Below are 15,023 nucleotides of genomic sequence, written 5' to 3' on the forward strand. Positions count from 1 at the left end.
CCGGGTGGACTTGATAATCAACTTTATCCACGATACACTTTCTTACAGTATATGTTGTTTTTCATCCTACACCTGGTGGATGCAGTGTGATGGGCACAGACAGGTTTGTGAAGTTTCACGTAATAATCACCAAAAAAACAAGTATTTTGTCAGAAACTGCATGTGTTGCTGCTATTCAACTTGTCGTTATATCATCAATAATCCTGCCTAATAAACACTGATTTAATGATTTGCCGGTCAAAAGACACTCACACCTTTGTGTTAACACTAAGCTTCATTGTATTTACTATTTTTCAGTGTGAATATATAGTCAAACAACAGTTATATGCATATCAGGGAGTCTTTTGATTTTCAAACATACCAAATCAACGCTTACTGGAGGTTCTAAAGAAATACAAAATATATAAAAAATATGCTAATTGCAATTCCTTTGGGGAGAACGAGCTATGCAAAACTATAGAAGGACAACAATGTGCTTTAGATATGAATAAAACACATTTGTATTGCTTCTTTATATTTGATGGTGTACATATCTTGCTCGTCATAAGGAAACCGTAAACCACCTGTTCACCGTTTCACATTGTTGATGTACCAAAGCCGTTGAATTTGAGGGGAAACTCAGGATTCTTTCTTTTTTTCTTCTTTTTTTTTACCAGCACTTAAGAAAAATGTCTTCAGTAATCTCGCAGGTTGTCTGCCAAATTATTCAGGTGAATTGTTTTTGCGTGTGTTTTTTTCACAATTGAAATAAAGATGTTGTTCACATTTCTTGATATGTTTATCATATATAAAGTATTGTTGAAGTTGCACATTAACTATATTACCTCTGCTGTGTCACCACTAGACAAAACGGCTAATTCATGACAATTTGTGATTGATTTCGAAGCACAAGATGACCCAACCAGCTTCAAGACTATAGAAAGGGGCACACAGTAGAGTGCAGATATCCTCCAGGTGTGTCTGCAACGACTACTGCTGTACTGTGTAATTAAATGAACACAACCCACAATTGGCTAACCCCAGTCTAGAAAGTAATGGGCTGTAAGGCGTCGTAAAACTAATTTCATTCAAACTCAAAAACAAGTGGCGATGTATGCAGGCAATTGGATCAAAGTCGTTGCATAAGACACAACTTACACTCCTGGCAAAAACATAATAGTCACCAGGCTGTCTGCCCGTGTATAGCAGCTGCTGAGTGTGCACCGAACACAACTTCCCAAAACAATGAAAGTGTGCAAACTGTTTCTCCCCCCATCGCTGCTGGGAATTCAGAGATGCACTCAGCTGTGTTATCACTCGCGGCCTCTACCAGCTGGGTGCCGGTCAAGAGTAGTGAGTGAGGAGTCAACAGGGAGTCAATGGCAGTATAAAACAGGCAAAGTGTGAGTCACCGCAACCACGAGAGGTCCTTGAGCATGCAGCTATGACTGGCCAGACATAATATTATGCAGTTCGTTGAAGCATAATACGAGATCAGCCGTGGATGGACACAGAAGTGCACGCTCACTCACTCACTCACAGCAGAAGTGCACGCTCACTCACTCACAGACGTGGGAGTTATTATTATTATTATTATTATTATAAAAATTAGATAAGATACCATAAGCAGCTATTTGTCCCAGAGAGGTGTCAGGTGTTACAGCAGCCCAATGACAGAAATAAGTACAAATAAACAGAGTAAAGTAAAAAAAATATACAAATATGTATCAGAATAAATAAAATAAGATTTAAGTTAATATAAAACGTTTTATGCATATGCGTTATTGAAAACATGTACACGTGTTACAGATTTAATAAATGAACCCAGATAAATAGATTTAGGTGGACTTAACAGGCTCATCTTTTTCATAAATAAACATAAGGTAGGCTAGCCATTCATTTCAGATTTAATATTTTAAGTAGGCCGCAATTATCAGAACAACATGAACATTCAGGCTCCCTCTTGTGGCTCAAAGGTGTACTGCAGATATGGATGTTAAATAGACAATGAAATTCAGCAAATTAATTTGGCGAGCCTAATTTAATCTCCTGTGACCCCCTGTGGGTCATGACTCTGTCTGCGGGAAGCACTCTTGTCAACACATGGACACATGTATTATAGATGCATCAAGAGTTGGATGCTGGATTCAATTAAACCAGCTCACCCAGCGCGGGATCAGGGTCTGTCTGGATGTCAGGCCTAATCTTTTAAGTTCATTTGACTAAATTCAGCTTTCGGTTTCTTTTGTACCTCCAAACACTGTTTTGGCAAGGTCCGACCCAAGTTGTTCCCTTCCTGGCTTGTCACTAATTCTCCGCGTGTGTTTCTGTTGTAGAAGTACTGTGCGTGGCCCTGGCTGCCTTTCTCAACATATTACTCACTCTGACATCTTTATACCACTTTAAAGGAACTGACAGTCAAACGCATCATCAGGCAAAGATTTCTGAGAAACAAATGATCTTTAGTTCTGAAGTAATGTTTTTGGGACGCAATCTAAGGGAAACATCTTAGCACTGCTACTCCATCTCTTCAGGGATCAATAATGATGCTATTTATTTTTAATAAATGTGTCACTTAAGTATTTAATTTCAGTAGTTGCTGCTTCATTGTACTGTTTGTTGGAGCTTCGCAGCGAGCTGAAAGTGGTTCTATGCAACAGCTGCTGCCATGCCCTTGGCCATAGCAATGGTGGCTGAGCAATAAAGGTGAATGAGCGGTCCTGTGCACTTCATTCCGTATGCATGACTGCAGCTCACTGCTTGCTAGGGCAATTCCCAAAACATCTCTGCTTGTGACAGCAAAGTTACACTTGAGTTGCTAATCCCTCTGCTTGTACATCTGCTCAAGCTGCACCGAAAAATACTTCTTTTTCTGAATACATAAATGACTTATCGACTCATATGGTCGATGCAAGGTGCTTTGAAATATTTCATGGATATTTAGAATTGAATGACCTTTCCACACACTACAGCTTTCACAGAGATTTGCTAACATATGTTCAGGCAAACAGTGGAAGTGCCTGATTTTACATATGATAGGGCTCACAAAGAAGAGCTTTATCTTCATTTCATGTGAACATTAAGAGGAGATACAAGGAACGGCTGTGCCTCCGGATGAAAAGTGTGAGGAAATACTTTAGCTACACTTTTACTGTGTTTACTATACATGACAGGATAACGTCGTAGATTAAGGGGCAGATAGAACAATGCCCCCCCCCCCTGGAAAGCCTCACAGGGAGAGCAATGAAACCGTGCATTAGAGAGTCGTGGTACATTGTGACAAAGGTCACTTAGACAATGACACAGTCCACCGATATAAATAAATGTAGATAGCTGCATATGTGCAAAAGAGATGGTTGATGCAATGTTTACTCGTGAACAAAAGCCAGAGTAGTGGATACAGTGATGAGAATTCTCAAACACACAGAGTAATAACAGGCCGCCAGTTTTCCTGGTGACGTGTCATCTATCTATCTATACCAGCAGGGATTTTCCATTTTGTATTTTTTTTTAATGCTGCCTTAAAATAAACCGCGAGCTGCAATGCTTGAATTAGCAATGTAAATCAATCAAATGCCTTAAAACAAATCTCAAATGTCTCACAGACTGTTGTAATATTAGCAATGCTAATATCGTAACTTGTAAATTACTGAAAGAACTAAATCTGTGTGGCTTCACATTCTACTATTTGTGGAGAGAACGATTGCATTTCTCAGCAGCACATCTTAATCTAAAACACATTTGTGCTCATGTTTCTATCATGACAAAATAACCATGGCATGGCACTCCACAGCGAAACTGTTCCTTTTTTCCACTGTAGCTAAAAAGTCAGGCGGTCTCCCAGGAGGAAAATTGATCTGAGAGCCCTCCCACTGTGCTGGGCTCCTGTCAAACCTCTATTGTGTGCATTTTCTCCTTGGCTGAGCGTAGCGTTATACCGAATGAACATCTCCCCTGGCTGAAAAATGTGGCGAGGAGGTCAACCGCAAAGTTTTGCAGACAGCAGTAAACTTCTCCCTGCAGTGCTGGAGAGTTTTGGGGGGTTTTGTGGGGAGAGAGGCACCGAAAGGAGAGGAGAGTTCTTGTTCTGTCAACCACATCCTGCCACGCTCATATTCCTCTTTAGATCTGTTTGACAGGCAAGCAAAAGCATAGGTGTTAACAGTTATCTCGCATATAACTCACAGATAATTAGTTATATAATGATAATATTTCATTCACACATGGCGCTGCCCCTCTTTAGGTGATCTGGAATGTGTCAAGAGAAGCGGTATTTCTTCTCAGATCTGTAAAACTCCGATGGGATTTTTTAAATTAATCATAACACAGTGTCAAAGCAACATGGCGCATCACATATTCCTGGGAGAACACTCGGCATGTTGGTGCTCTAAATCTCCTCTGGAAGTATAAGTGCTGAGATAAGAAATGTCAACACAGATGGCTTTAAGACACTAGATGTTAGTCATCTGGAGCATACAATATGAATAATGCTCTTTACAGGGATATCCACCGAACGCCTGTGTTATCATGAATAAAGCACTACAGCGTGTCTTGTGATGCTTTGCAAAAGTGCTGATACAGAGAGGTGTTTAGATGCTTTCTAAACATACGTTTAGAGAAGGAAGGTCGATGATGATCAGTGAGAACTTCCTGCTGACTGTTCGCAGTTGCATTGTGGATTTGCTCAACACATGCATTCATATACAGGACTGTCTCAGAAAATTAGAATATTGTGATAAAGTTCTTTATTTTGTGTAATGTAATTAAAAAAACAAAAATGTCATGCATTCTGGATTCATTACAAATCAACTGAAATATTGCAAGCCTTTTATTCTTTTAATATTGCTGATTATGGCTTACAGCTTAAGAAAACTCAAATATCCTATCTCTAAATATTAGAATATCATGAAAAAGTATACTAGTAGGGTATTCAACTAATCACTTGAATCGTCTAATTAACTCGAAACACCTGCAAGGGTTTCCTGAGCCTTGAAAAACACTCAGCTTGGTTCAGTAAACTAAATCACACGTATGGGGATTATCACAATATTCTAATTTTCTGAGACAGTCCTGTAGATATTAAGTCTTAGTACACGCAAAAACAAATTAAAACCTCACGCTGCAGAGTAGGTCTGTTGGTAGATCATGCAAATATTCTCATAGCAAGCATGTTACATAAAGGTCCTACTAATCTTTCCATGGAATAAATGCAACACTCTTATTTTGCAGAACACATAGATGTAGCCCTTCCTTTATACATAGCCCCTAATTGCCAATATCAGGTATATTGCTGTTAGCTCTAAGGGCCAAACAAATGAAATATAGATTAAGAAAAAACATGTAGATATTTTATTTGTATAGTTATAATAACCCAATTTCAGTGAATCCATGTTACCATTTCTACTGGGCCTTGCTTGTTTGGACCGTTCAATCTCTGCCTAATTTACTCCACTTAGAGATGGCAAACTAATGGCCTCTGAAGCCATCTAGTGGATCACAATGGCAGTTATACTGCATTTTCGATAAACATGCAAGTGAAGCTACTCTACAAAGATTCAGTTGGGAATGTGGCATTGAGAGTTTTTTCACCAAATGTAGCCTACATATACACACTAAAAACAACAGGTTGAAATTTTTTTGGGTTTTGTTTCAGTATGGAGCTCATATCATTATACTCGTCTGTTCCGATTGTTTTTGTCTTAAGAACCCCTGCAGCTAAAATCCACCTTAAACGCTACGCAGCAACCTCAACATGTTCGGAAATTAAGTCTATTTCTCATTTTATCCGCAAATGGGGTGATTTTTGGAAGCTGCGCTGCAAATCATGTCACCTTTAGATAACTAGTTGTTCCTCCTGCTTTATTGTTGCGACAATTGCGTGGTATAAAAGGTTTTATAACTCTAGTAGCGGTATTGTCGTTAAATATCGTGTTAGATACGTGGGTTCGTAGAGGGCTTCAAGCACAAGCGGTAAAGACCTGAAACTGCGTAACGTTTTATCAGAACAAAGCACACGTGAAGTATCGGTCTTGTTGCAGAGACACCGTCGAGCTGCAGACACCCAAGAGAGCACAGCAGCAGGTTAAAGCTAGGTTTCTGCTTGCCGGTGCAGCTACATCGTGGACGTATAAAGAGAAGACAACCTCTTCCGGGACCCGCCCCTCCTATAAATCCTCTAAACCCGCCCAGTGAATCGCTCTTGAATGTGATTGGTTCTCTGCGAACGACACCTTCCTAGATCTAGGTGTAATAGATACAAATGTATTTACTCGTGTACAGTATATTATTTACTGTGTACAGTAAATACTTTATAGAACTTTATTAATGGGGAATTCTTATTACAGCAACCAGGTTACAATTATCACCAAATCAAAACGTATAAAGAAACGGATGGAGGCAAAGAATAAATAAAACAACATAATTAATAGCAACTATATTTAACTATTTAAAAACTGGGACTATTACAATGACAGTGTCCTGTAATTGGTTGGAATTTAGTAGTGTTGATATGTTTTATTTATATATGCATTTGAATTGGACAGATTAAACAATACTAACTTCAAACAATGTTCTTACTTAAATTTTTATCACTTCACCTGTGTTATTTTTTTCAGTTTGTGTATCTGTTCACACATTTTACATTCATTTTTTTAAGAATTTGAAACAATCGAGAGCAAGTTTGTATGCATGATTAGGAATATGACTATTTCTTTCTTACTTTATAATTATACTTTACATGGAAAAATACATTTACATTTAGTTTCAGCTGAAGAGGGTATACATCTTTTAACTCTTCAAACCTACACAATCATATTTTTATGTTATATACATTTTTTTCCTCCTTTTTCCACAGACCATTTGCCATTTTGGGTGTGAAGTATTTTCTACCTAATCTATTTCTATAGCGGAAGTGGCGCTCAGAGGTCAACGTCCAGGAGTAACCTGCATGCGCATCATCACATCACCCCACACTCTGCTGTTAAAGCGTTTGTTACCTCATCATGATGTGACTTTTTCATCATCACTGGAAACAGAGATGTCGTAAAGACACCCACTAATTCATCGATCTGTTGAACTCAACTTTTTCAGGATTACTCTACGGTGCATCTCCACCGGTGAGTTGTCAGCCGAGATGTTCATGTTAGATTATGTCTGTCTGTCGTTTAGTGCTTTGACGATTTCGACCACGCTGCGGTTCCATAAACCTGCAGACAGTCGGCAATACTGTATCAGTGCCGCTGCTGGATTACTGTATTAGCTACTTCCGTAAACTGGCTAACACCTATCTGTGACGTTATTAGCATCTGTGCCTCAGTTTATCTGCGCCTGGTTAAGAAGCTAGCGTGGATTTGACAGTTGGCGTTACCGTTGATTAGTTGACTTAACGCTAACCGGGGCTAGCTAGAAGGCGGTTCACCTTTTTAACGCCATGAAATAATACGTCTCGAGACAGAAGTTTCGGTCTGCTAAATACAGCTCTCGGGACCATTGTGTGATGTTCCCCTGGCTCACGATAGCAGTGTGTGTGGCCGCAGTGCTCTGCTTGTTTTTCTGGTCCCGCAAGCAGCTATCGATAGTAAGGTGTGCCATACCTGGGAGCCTACTCATTCCTCTTACCCGAGCAGCTAGGGGGAGAAGCAAACATAGTTGTAGCATCGTAAAGGGACAGAGGCAAGCAGGACAGCACCGTGGCAGTTAATGCCATGTTATTCTTTCCATAATTAATTCCGTAATTAACGTTGAACAGGACGTCCTAGGTAGCTAGTGAACGAGAAAGTGAAGGAGAAGTCCAATACTGTAGAGCAGGTACGTTAAGTCTTTTCAGTGAAATGTGCCCTGAAATCAAGTTGAATGCAACAGACAGTTGTTATCATACAATTGTCTCCACCATTAAATTAGCTAAAATGTTTGTTTCAATTGTCAGCATTACTGTTAAGTGTATCTCGCATGCAGGCAGGATTTATACATGTTTTATAGACTGTAATATAATATATGCTTTTCAAATAGGCAGTGTTTAAAAAAAAATTGTATTATTGGAGTGCGATTACTTAGGCCTGAAACAATGCTTCAGGTGCTTACGGTGAACGATAACAGTATGAACAACCTTCTGATATTTAACTATGTTGACATCTTCAACAATTGCCCCTTTTCAGACTCTGCACACAATGTGCCGATTGCTCCCATGCGTGAGTGCAAGTGTTGCAATATCGGATTGCATTATCGAGATACATAAGTTTATGTAACTCACTTTTGCAACATGACAAACAGCACTGCATGCCAGACGAGGCCGTCTGGTGACACACTGTGCCCTGATATTTGGACTCTCTGTATCTCCTTTATAACCGTTTGCTGCCACTGTCGTGTCTCTCGCCAGTGTTAGCAGCCTGTTCGTGTCGCCCGACCATGGCACAGCAGGACGGTGCTGCCAAGAAGAACCCCGTTGTGGAGGCGTTGCACTCGCGCTTCATCGTGGGATCCGTGTCGGAGGAGAACTCGGAGGATGAGATCCCCGGGAAGCCTGGCTTGCAGCTGGAGGAGAGGGAGACTCACTCCTTGTCGCCATCATCCTCCGATAGCTCCAGCAGCACCTGTGAAATGGGATTCGACCACATTGATAACCCCTTGCACAATCTGAGGTTAGAGCGCAAACCCGGTCCGTCCGGCCGCATCACCTCTAGTCTCTTGATGTTCATTCACAGTGTTTTCACTGAATAGTGGTATCAGTTATGTGTGTGGATCCAGGTTCTTGACATATTATGAAGACAACGTTTTAGCTGCCTTGTATCGCAATATTGCTTAGTGGCTTGCAAATATGATATAAAAAGGGAATCAACGATTTTGAGCGCTGTCTCTATGAGACTAGTCCCGTTGGTGCAGGCCTCTAGTCGTGGGTAGCCCCTTCACCATTCACCAGCGCATGCGAAAGGATTTCTTTGTGTCCTGATTCGTGGTAGGCCTGGAAGATAGCCATAGACTTCAGCACGTTGGTTTGGGAAAGCTGGACAAGTGTTCACACACGGAAAATTCCCAATCCGACGGTCGGAGCTTTTCCGTACTGGGAGGACTTTGTTTAAAGCTTGCAGCGGTCTTTAGTTGCTCTGCCAGCCCCCAGGTCTTTCACTGGGCTGCCTGGGCCTCACATGTCACTGTCACTTTCACATGTAAAGGGCTTGTGAATGACATTTTCCCTTTTTTTCAAAAGCCTCGCAGAAGATTTGGATCACATTAAAATGAGATATATACACACATGTACAGAACAGCCTTTACCATGATTGCGTGCCGTTTCCTTTCCAGTGAGATCTTACACATGTTTCTATGTTTATCTGTCCATTTGGTTCCTAAACATTGTTAGGTTAAGCAGCCAGCCATGTGGATAGTGGTGTTTTGTGCTATTCCAATTTTAGAATGTCGTCGTCTACTGTCTACGAGACATGGGAATGATTGGGGCTTAACTTAAAAAGAAGCCGGGGCGGATGTTTTAAAACTGGAAATACTGGATGGGGTATCTGCCACCCCCCCCACCTCTCTCCCTGTCATAGGAAAAAAAAAGAAAAAGAACTCTAGCAGCTCCACAGTTGGATTGAAACCAGGGCCTCCATTCAGTATGGGCTCATTCGACTCTAACCCCTAGTGATGCAATAATGCAGCGTCAGGCCACAGAAAGCAGCCAGCCCAATGAGCCCCAAGTGCTGCCAACACCCACCAGCTGATGGCCAGTTCCCTCCCCATGTGCTATCCACTCCCCCCCCCCCCCATGGTTCCCCATGAGGTGTAGATTGAGTCAAAGAGATCTGCATGCAGTTGCCTCAAGCATGAGGATTAAACATGTTTGAGGACTGTCCTGTGCTCTTACCTACAATATGTTCTGCTCTGTCAGTTGTTAAACTGTAAGCTCCATACAGATAATATTGTTGACCCTTTACTCTTTTTCAATCCAAAACACTTTCCTAAATCATTGCCATCGTTCCTGTCATCAGTACCTTTTCAGGTTTTCTATCACGTTTACTCATTGATTAAGCTGTAACTCACCCACAAGCTATAAAGTTCAAGATAAGAGACAGTAGTCAAATCCTCTGCTCCTTAGACCAGTCGGCCTCTTATCAATATGAGGTGATGTCGGTGTCTTTCTTTTATCTTCTGGGCTGTAAACATAAACAGTGTTTTTTTTTTTTCCTGGCAGTTTAAAAAAAAAAAAGAAATATCTAAATTCATGTCTTGTGTTTTGCACATCTGTCTGCTTGTTATCAGAGCTACATAATACCCCGTTCCTTCCAAAACTAGAGATGGTACGAATGGCTGTAACATTCTTCGCCCTGACAGGCCAAGTATGTCAGGGCTGCACCTGGTGAAGCAAGGCAGAGATCGCCGGCGCATTGATCTCCAGAGGGACTTCACTGTGGCCTCTCCCGCGGAGTTTGTCACCCGCTTTGGTGGCAACAAGGTTATCGAGAAGGTGATGATTGTTTTATTCGGCGCAATATGTACAACCTCTTTATTTTTGGATGGAAACAAAGCAGTCGAGAATTCCAGAACAAACAGAAGTTTGGATCACACAGCCTTGAAATGTATTAACTTACAATATGAAGTCATAATGCATGTAGACACAGCAGGATCTGTGACAAGATACTAAAGTATTGTAACCTATGTGAGCAAATCGACGTTGGAAACTCAACTATTTTGCCTCTCCAGGTGCTCATCGCCAACAATGGCATTGCAGCGGTCAAATGCATGCGCTCCATCCGCCGCTGGGCCTATGAGATGTTTCGCAATGAAAGGGCAATCCGCTTCGTTGTAATGGTGACCCCAGAGGACCTGAAGGCCAATGCAGGTGAGCTTTTTAGCGTGACGCCTCTGAACACGTAAAAACGCCGCAGAAAGTGCAACAGATTCGGTGCCGGTGACTCGGCTAAGGAGTGTTTGGATGCACTGCAGAAGTACTATTTAAGAAGACCCTACACTGGTACCCAGTGAGGAGTGTTGACTTGGGGAAATGTGTGGTTCTGTCTTTCACAGAGTACATCAAAATGGCAGATCATTACGTGCCTGTGCCAGGAGGGACTAATAATAACAACTATGCCAACGTTGAGCTCATTCTGGACATTGCTAAACGCATACCTGTTCAGGTATGACCACACACTTATAATATGTGTAGTTTTTCCCCACAGTAACTAGTACTTGTATCGTTGACTTAATACCTGTCGTCTCTTGGTCCTTACAGGCCGTGTGGGCTGGGTGGGGTCACGCCTCAGAGAACCCCAAACTCCCAGAGCTGCTTCACAAGAATGGCATTGCTTTCATGGGTAAGAGAAGCTTCTTACATAGCCTATCACTTTAACCCTTTTAACTAACCATCACATTATCTGTTAAATCTTATTTACTTTTTTATTTATAACTCCTACCTCAGGTCCCCCAAGTCAGGCTATGTGGGCTCTGGGAGACAAGATTGCCTCGTCCATCGTGGCTCAGACTGCTGGCATTCCAACCCTGCCCTGGAGCGGCACAGGTATGTCACAGTTTGTGCATCTTTTGGTTTAGGATGAGCTTTGAAAACAATCAACGACTGTTGAGCTCCCCCAGATTTAAACTTCATGTAGTAGGCGTTTGCTTCCATGCTGAATATGTTATCCGTCTGTCTTCCTCAGGCCTCACAGTAGAATGGACAGAGACCCAACAAAAGAAGAAAATGATCAATGTTCCCACTGACGTGTATGAGCTCGGCTGCATCCACGATGTGGAGGATGGCCTGAAGGTAAGCGTGTCATTTAAGGCTTGAAAAGAATGCCTAAAGAATGTTGCATTTGCTTAAGTATACTGTGCATAGTTGCATGTGCGCTGGAAAGCTGTATGTTTTCCGTTGCCAGGCTGCGGAGAAGGTCGGCTACCCCGTCATGGTGAAGGCCTCAGAGGGAGGCGGAGGAAAAGGCATCCGCAAAGTCAACTCTGCTGATGATTTCCCTAATCTCTTCAGACAGGTATGTGGAAACTCAAACCAAATCCAGCATTTCATTTGACACATCATGCAGGACGTAACGCATCACAGAATAGAGTTTGAATGTACCAAATGGGGAAAATCTAGTATCGGCAATTGATAATAGGGTTTTTGTGAATTTCTTGACAGCTGGGGTTTACTTTCTCTTTGGTTCTCCAGGTCCAGGCAGAAGTCCCAGGATCACCTATTTTCGTCATGCAGCTAGCCAAGCACGCCCGCCACCTAGAGGTCCAGCTCTTGGCTGATCAGTATGGCAATGCCATTTCCCTATTTGGTAGAGACTGCTCTGTGCAGCGACGGCACCAGAAAATCATAGAGGAGGCTCCTGCCACCATCGCCACCTCTGATGTGTTTGAAGATATGGAAAGGGTACAAACCAGCTTGCATTGTTTGTACTTGTTTATAGCTAATAAGTGGAGATCGAAGACCAGCCAAGTGCATTCAGATGAATTGAACACATTTGAACCTTGATATGAATGGAGTTGTTTTCTCTCCTCAGTGTGCAGTGAAGCTGGCTAAGATGGTGGGCTACGTCAGTGCAGGTACAGTGGAGTACCTCTACAGCCAGGACGGCAGCTTCTACTTCCTGGAGCTCAACCCTCGTCTGCAGGTGGAACACCCCTGCACTGAGATGGTGGCCGACGTCAACTTGCCGGCCGCCCAGCTGCAGGTCAGTCACGCTCCGACCCAAGAGCGCACTTTGCATCAAATGCAGTTACGTTTAGAGTCTGGGACTCGCCCGGAGCAGACAAAGTTAGCACGCTTCACCGCTTAACACTAGACGGGCCCCCCCTGTCTCTATGGCAACGGGCTGCAAAAGAAGGAGGCAGTACGTAGAAACACTGTGTAGTAGATCCATTGGTTGCAGCAGCACTGGGTCACGTGTGTTTAGGATTGTGTGGAAATAGGTCAGTGGCAGTCAAGCTGAAGGGCAGTGTTGCTGGCTTTGTTGCCAAGCTGATTGGATGTCGCTGTGGGAGTGACACACGCTTTCTCTGGCACAAAGGATGAGGGGCTATTTCATTTTCTTTTTCTCCAGGCAACCGGACTCACTATCTGTCAGAAAGATGGTGTTTATCGGTTGTCTAGGAAAAACTGTCAGATAAGCATGTCAGGAAATACGTATGTGGATCATTCAACGCCAATACAATCAGAATCCATGTATGTGCTGTAATGTTTGTCCAGGGCCCGTGAATCTGTTCCATCAATGTGCATTAACGCCGTACTGTACCTCTTATTGCCTGTCAGATTGCTATGGGTATACCTCTTCAAAGGATCAAAGACATCAGGATGCTTTATGGGGTCCAGCCCTGGGGAGACTCTCCCATTGACTTTGAGGGCCTGTCGACTGCCCCCTCCCCGCGGGGCCATGTGATCGCAGCGCGCATCACCAGTGAAAACCCCGATGAGGTAAGCCTCACTGTCTCCCGGTACAATAAATAATTAGAATCCTGTTGTATCATAAATAAAGGCCATTGTTATCACTTCTTAATGTTACCCTTCTCTGTGTCGAATTAGCTGTTATTTTGGTTCGGTTTATGAGATGAAACGTGGTGTGATTGCAGGGTTTCAAGCCAAGCTCCGGCACAGTGCAGGAGCTGAATTTCCGCAGCAATAAGAACGTGTGGGGCTACTTCAGCGTTGCGGCGGCTGGAGGGCTGCATGAGTTCGCAGACTCCCAGTTTGGACACTGTTTCTCTTGGGGAGAGAATCGGGAAGAAGCCATCTCGTGAGTACACACACAGCATTTTGAAAAACATTGCTTAGTCAGAAAGATCCTTTATTTATTGTTAATGATAATAAACGTTTAGGAGGGCTTTCTTATGCAATTATTTAATCAGAGGGTTTTGTCGTTTTTGTGGTTGTATGTGGGGGTGACTGTGGCTAAGTGGATAGCTGGGCAGTCCTTCAATCAAAGGATCAGTGGTTCGATCCCCGGTTCCAGTTCCGCTAATCGCATGTCAATGTGTCCTTGAGCAAGACACTTAACCCCAAAAATTAGAATCTGAATTATAAGTCGCTTTGGAGAAAAGCGTCTGCTAAATGACTATAATGTAATGTAATGTCTCCTAATCTTTTTCTAGCAACATGGTGGTGGCTCTGAAGGAGTTGTCCATCAGAGGAGACTTCAGGACCACAGTGGAATACCTCATTAAGCTGCTGGAGACTGAAAGCTTTCAGCACAACACCATTGACACCGGCTGGCTGGACAGGCTCATCTCAGAGAAGATGCAGGTATGTTGAGATGTTCCAGCTGTGGCCGCTGGGACAACTATAATAAGAAACAATGTTGTTTGACATACTGACCCGTGTTATGATGTCAGTGCTGAAACCACACTACATCTGAGATAATAGTTATACTATTAGTATAATAGTAAACTGAAATAATAGTAAGACTAAGTCTTGAATTGAATTGTTTTCCTTGCTCAGTAGTGAAATGTATGTTGTGTGCAGGCGGAGCGTCCCGATACCATGCTGGGAATTGTGAGCGGTGCTCTTCACGTGGCTGATGTCAATCTAAGGAACAGTGTGTCCAACTTTCTGCATTCTCTGGAAAGGTATAAATGTGGCGCGTTGTACTAATTCATTTAATCAATTGATCCAAGCAGTAAATACTTCTAGAAAAAAACAATAAATAGATAACATGAGGTCCCCTCTACTCTCTGACTAGGGGCCAGGTGCTGCCAGCACACACACTTCTCAACACTGTGGACGTGGAGCTGATCTACGAAGGTACTAAGTACGTCCTGACCGTGACCCGCCAGTGTCCCAACTCCTACGTGGTCATCATGAACCACTCCTCTGCTGAGGTGGACGTCCATCGGCTCAGTGACGGAGGTCTTTTGCTGTCTTATGATGGAAGCAGCTACACTACCTACATGAAGGAAGAGGTGGACAGGTAAAGGGGAAAGGACGCATTTTTGAACCACTGTACCACAGGGTAGAATGATAATGCGATATGTGCATGTTTTTATTTTGCTGGTTGTGTATGATTTGCCTGGAAATATCTTCATTCAGTTAAAAACTTTACAGAAATGAGTTGATGCACTTAAGG

The 15,023-nt window shown here is 42.6% G+C and overlaps 1 protein-coding gene across 4 annotated transcripts in view; it reads left to right on the top strand.

Moving 5' to 3' along the window:
• The first annotated feature begins 6,957 nt into the window (after positions 1-6,957).
• Positions 6,958-15,023, top strand: part of acaca (acetyl-CoA carboxylase alpha) — a 30,619-nt gene continuing 22,553 nt past the window's right edge. For 3 of the 4 annotated variants that reach the window (XM_079171435.1, XM_079171437.1, XM_079171438.1), the window contains exons 1-16: positions 6,958-7,094; positions 8,354-8,615; positions 10,261-10,432; positions 10,669-10,807; positions 10,993-11,102; positions 11,198-11,279; positions 11,384-11,482; positions 11,622-11,728; positions 11,841-11,951; positions 12,128-12,337; positions 12,468-12,638; positions 13,217-13,378; positions 13,534-13,697; positions 14,053-14,203; positions 14,423-14,526; positions 14,640-14,867. In XM_079171435.1, the coding sequence (XP_079027561.1) occupies positions 8,383-8,615; positions 10,261-10,432; positions 10,669-10,807; positions 10,993-11,102; positions 11,198-11,279; positions 11,384-11,482; positions 11,622-11,728; positions 11,841-11,951; positions 12,128-12,337; positions 12,468-12,638; positions 13,217-13,378; positions 13,534-13,697; positions 14,053-14,203; positions 14,423-14,526; positions 14,640-14,867 (2,243 nt within the window). In that variant the 5' untranslated portion in view covers positions 6,958-7,094; positions 8,354-8,382. The remainder of the gene's footprint in view (positions 7,095-8,353; positions 8,616-10,260; positions 10,433-10,668; positions 10,808-10,992; positions 11,103-11,197; positions 11,280-11,383; positions 11,483-11,621; positions 11,729-11,840; positions 11,952-12,127; positions 12,338-12,467; positions 12,639-13,216; positions 13,379-13,533; positions 13,698-14,052; positions 14,204-14,422; positions 14,527-14,639; positions 14,868-15,023) is intronic. The other variant, XM_079171436.1, reaches the window with a different exon arrangement.

The sequence above is a fragment of the Pholis gunnellus genome (genome assembly GCF_910591455.1).
Source record: "Pholis gunnellus genome assembly, chromosome: 13".
NCBI classification, from domain to species: domain Eukaryota; kingdom Metazoa; phylum Chordata; class Actinopteri; order Perciformes; family Pholidae; genus Pholis; species Pholis gunnellus.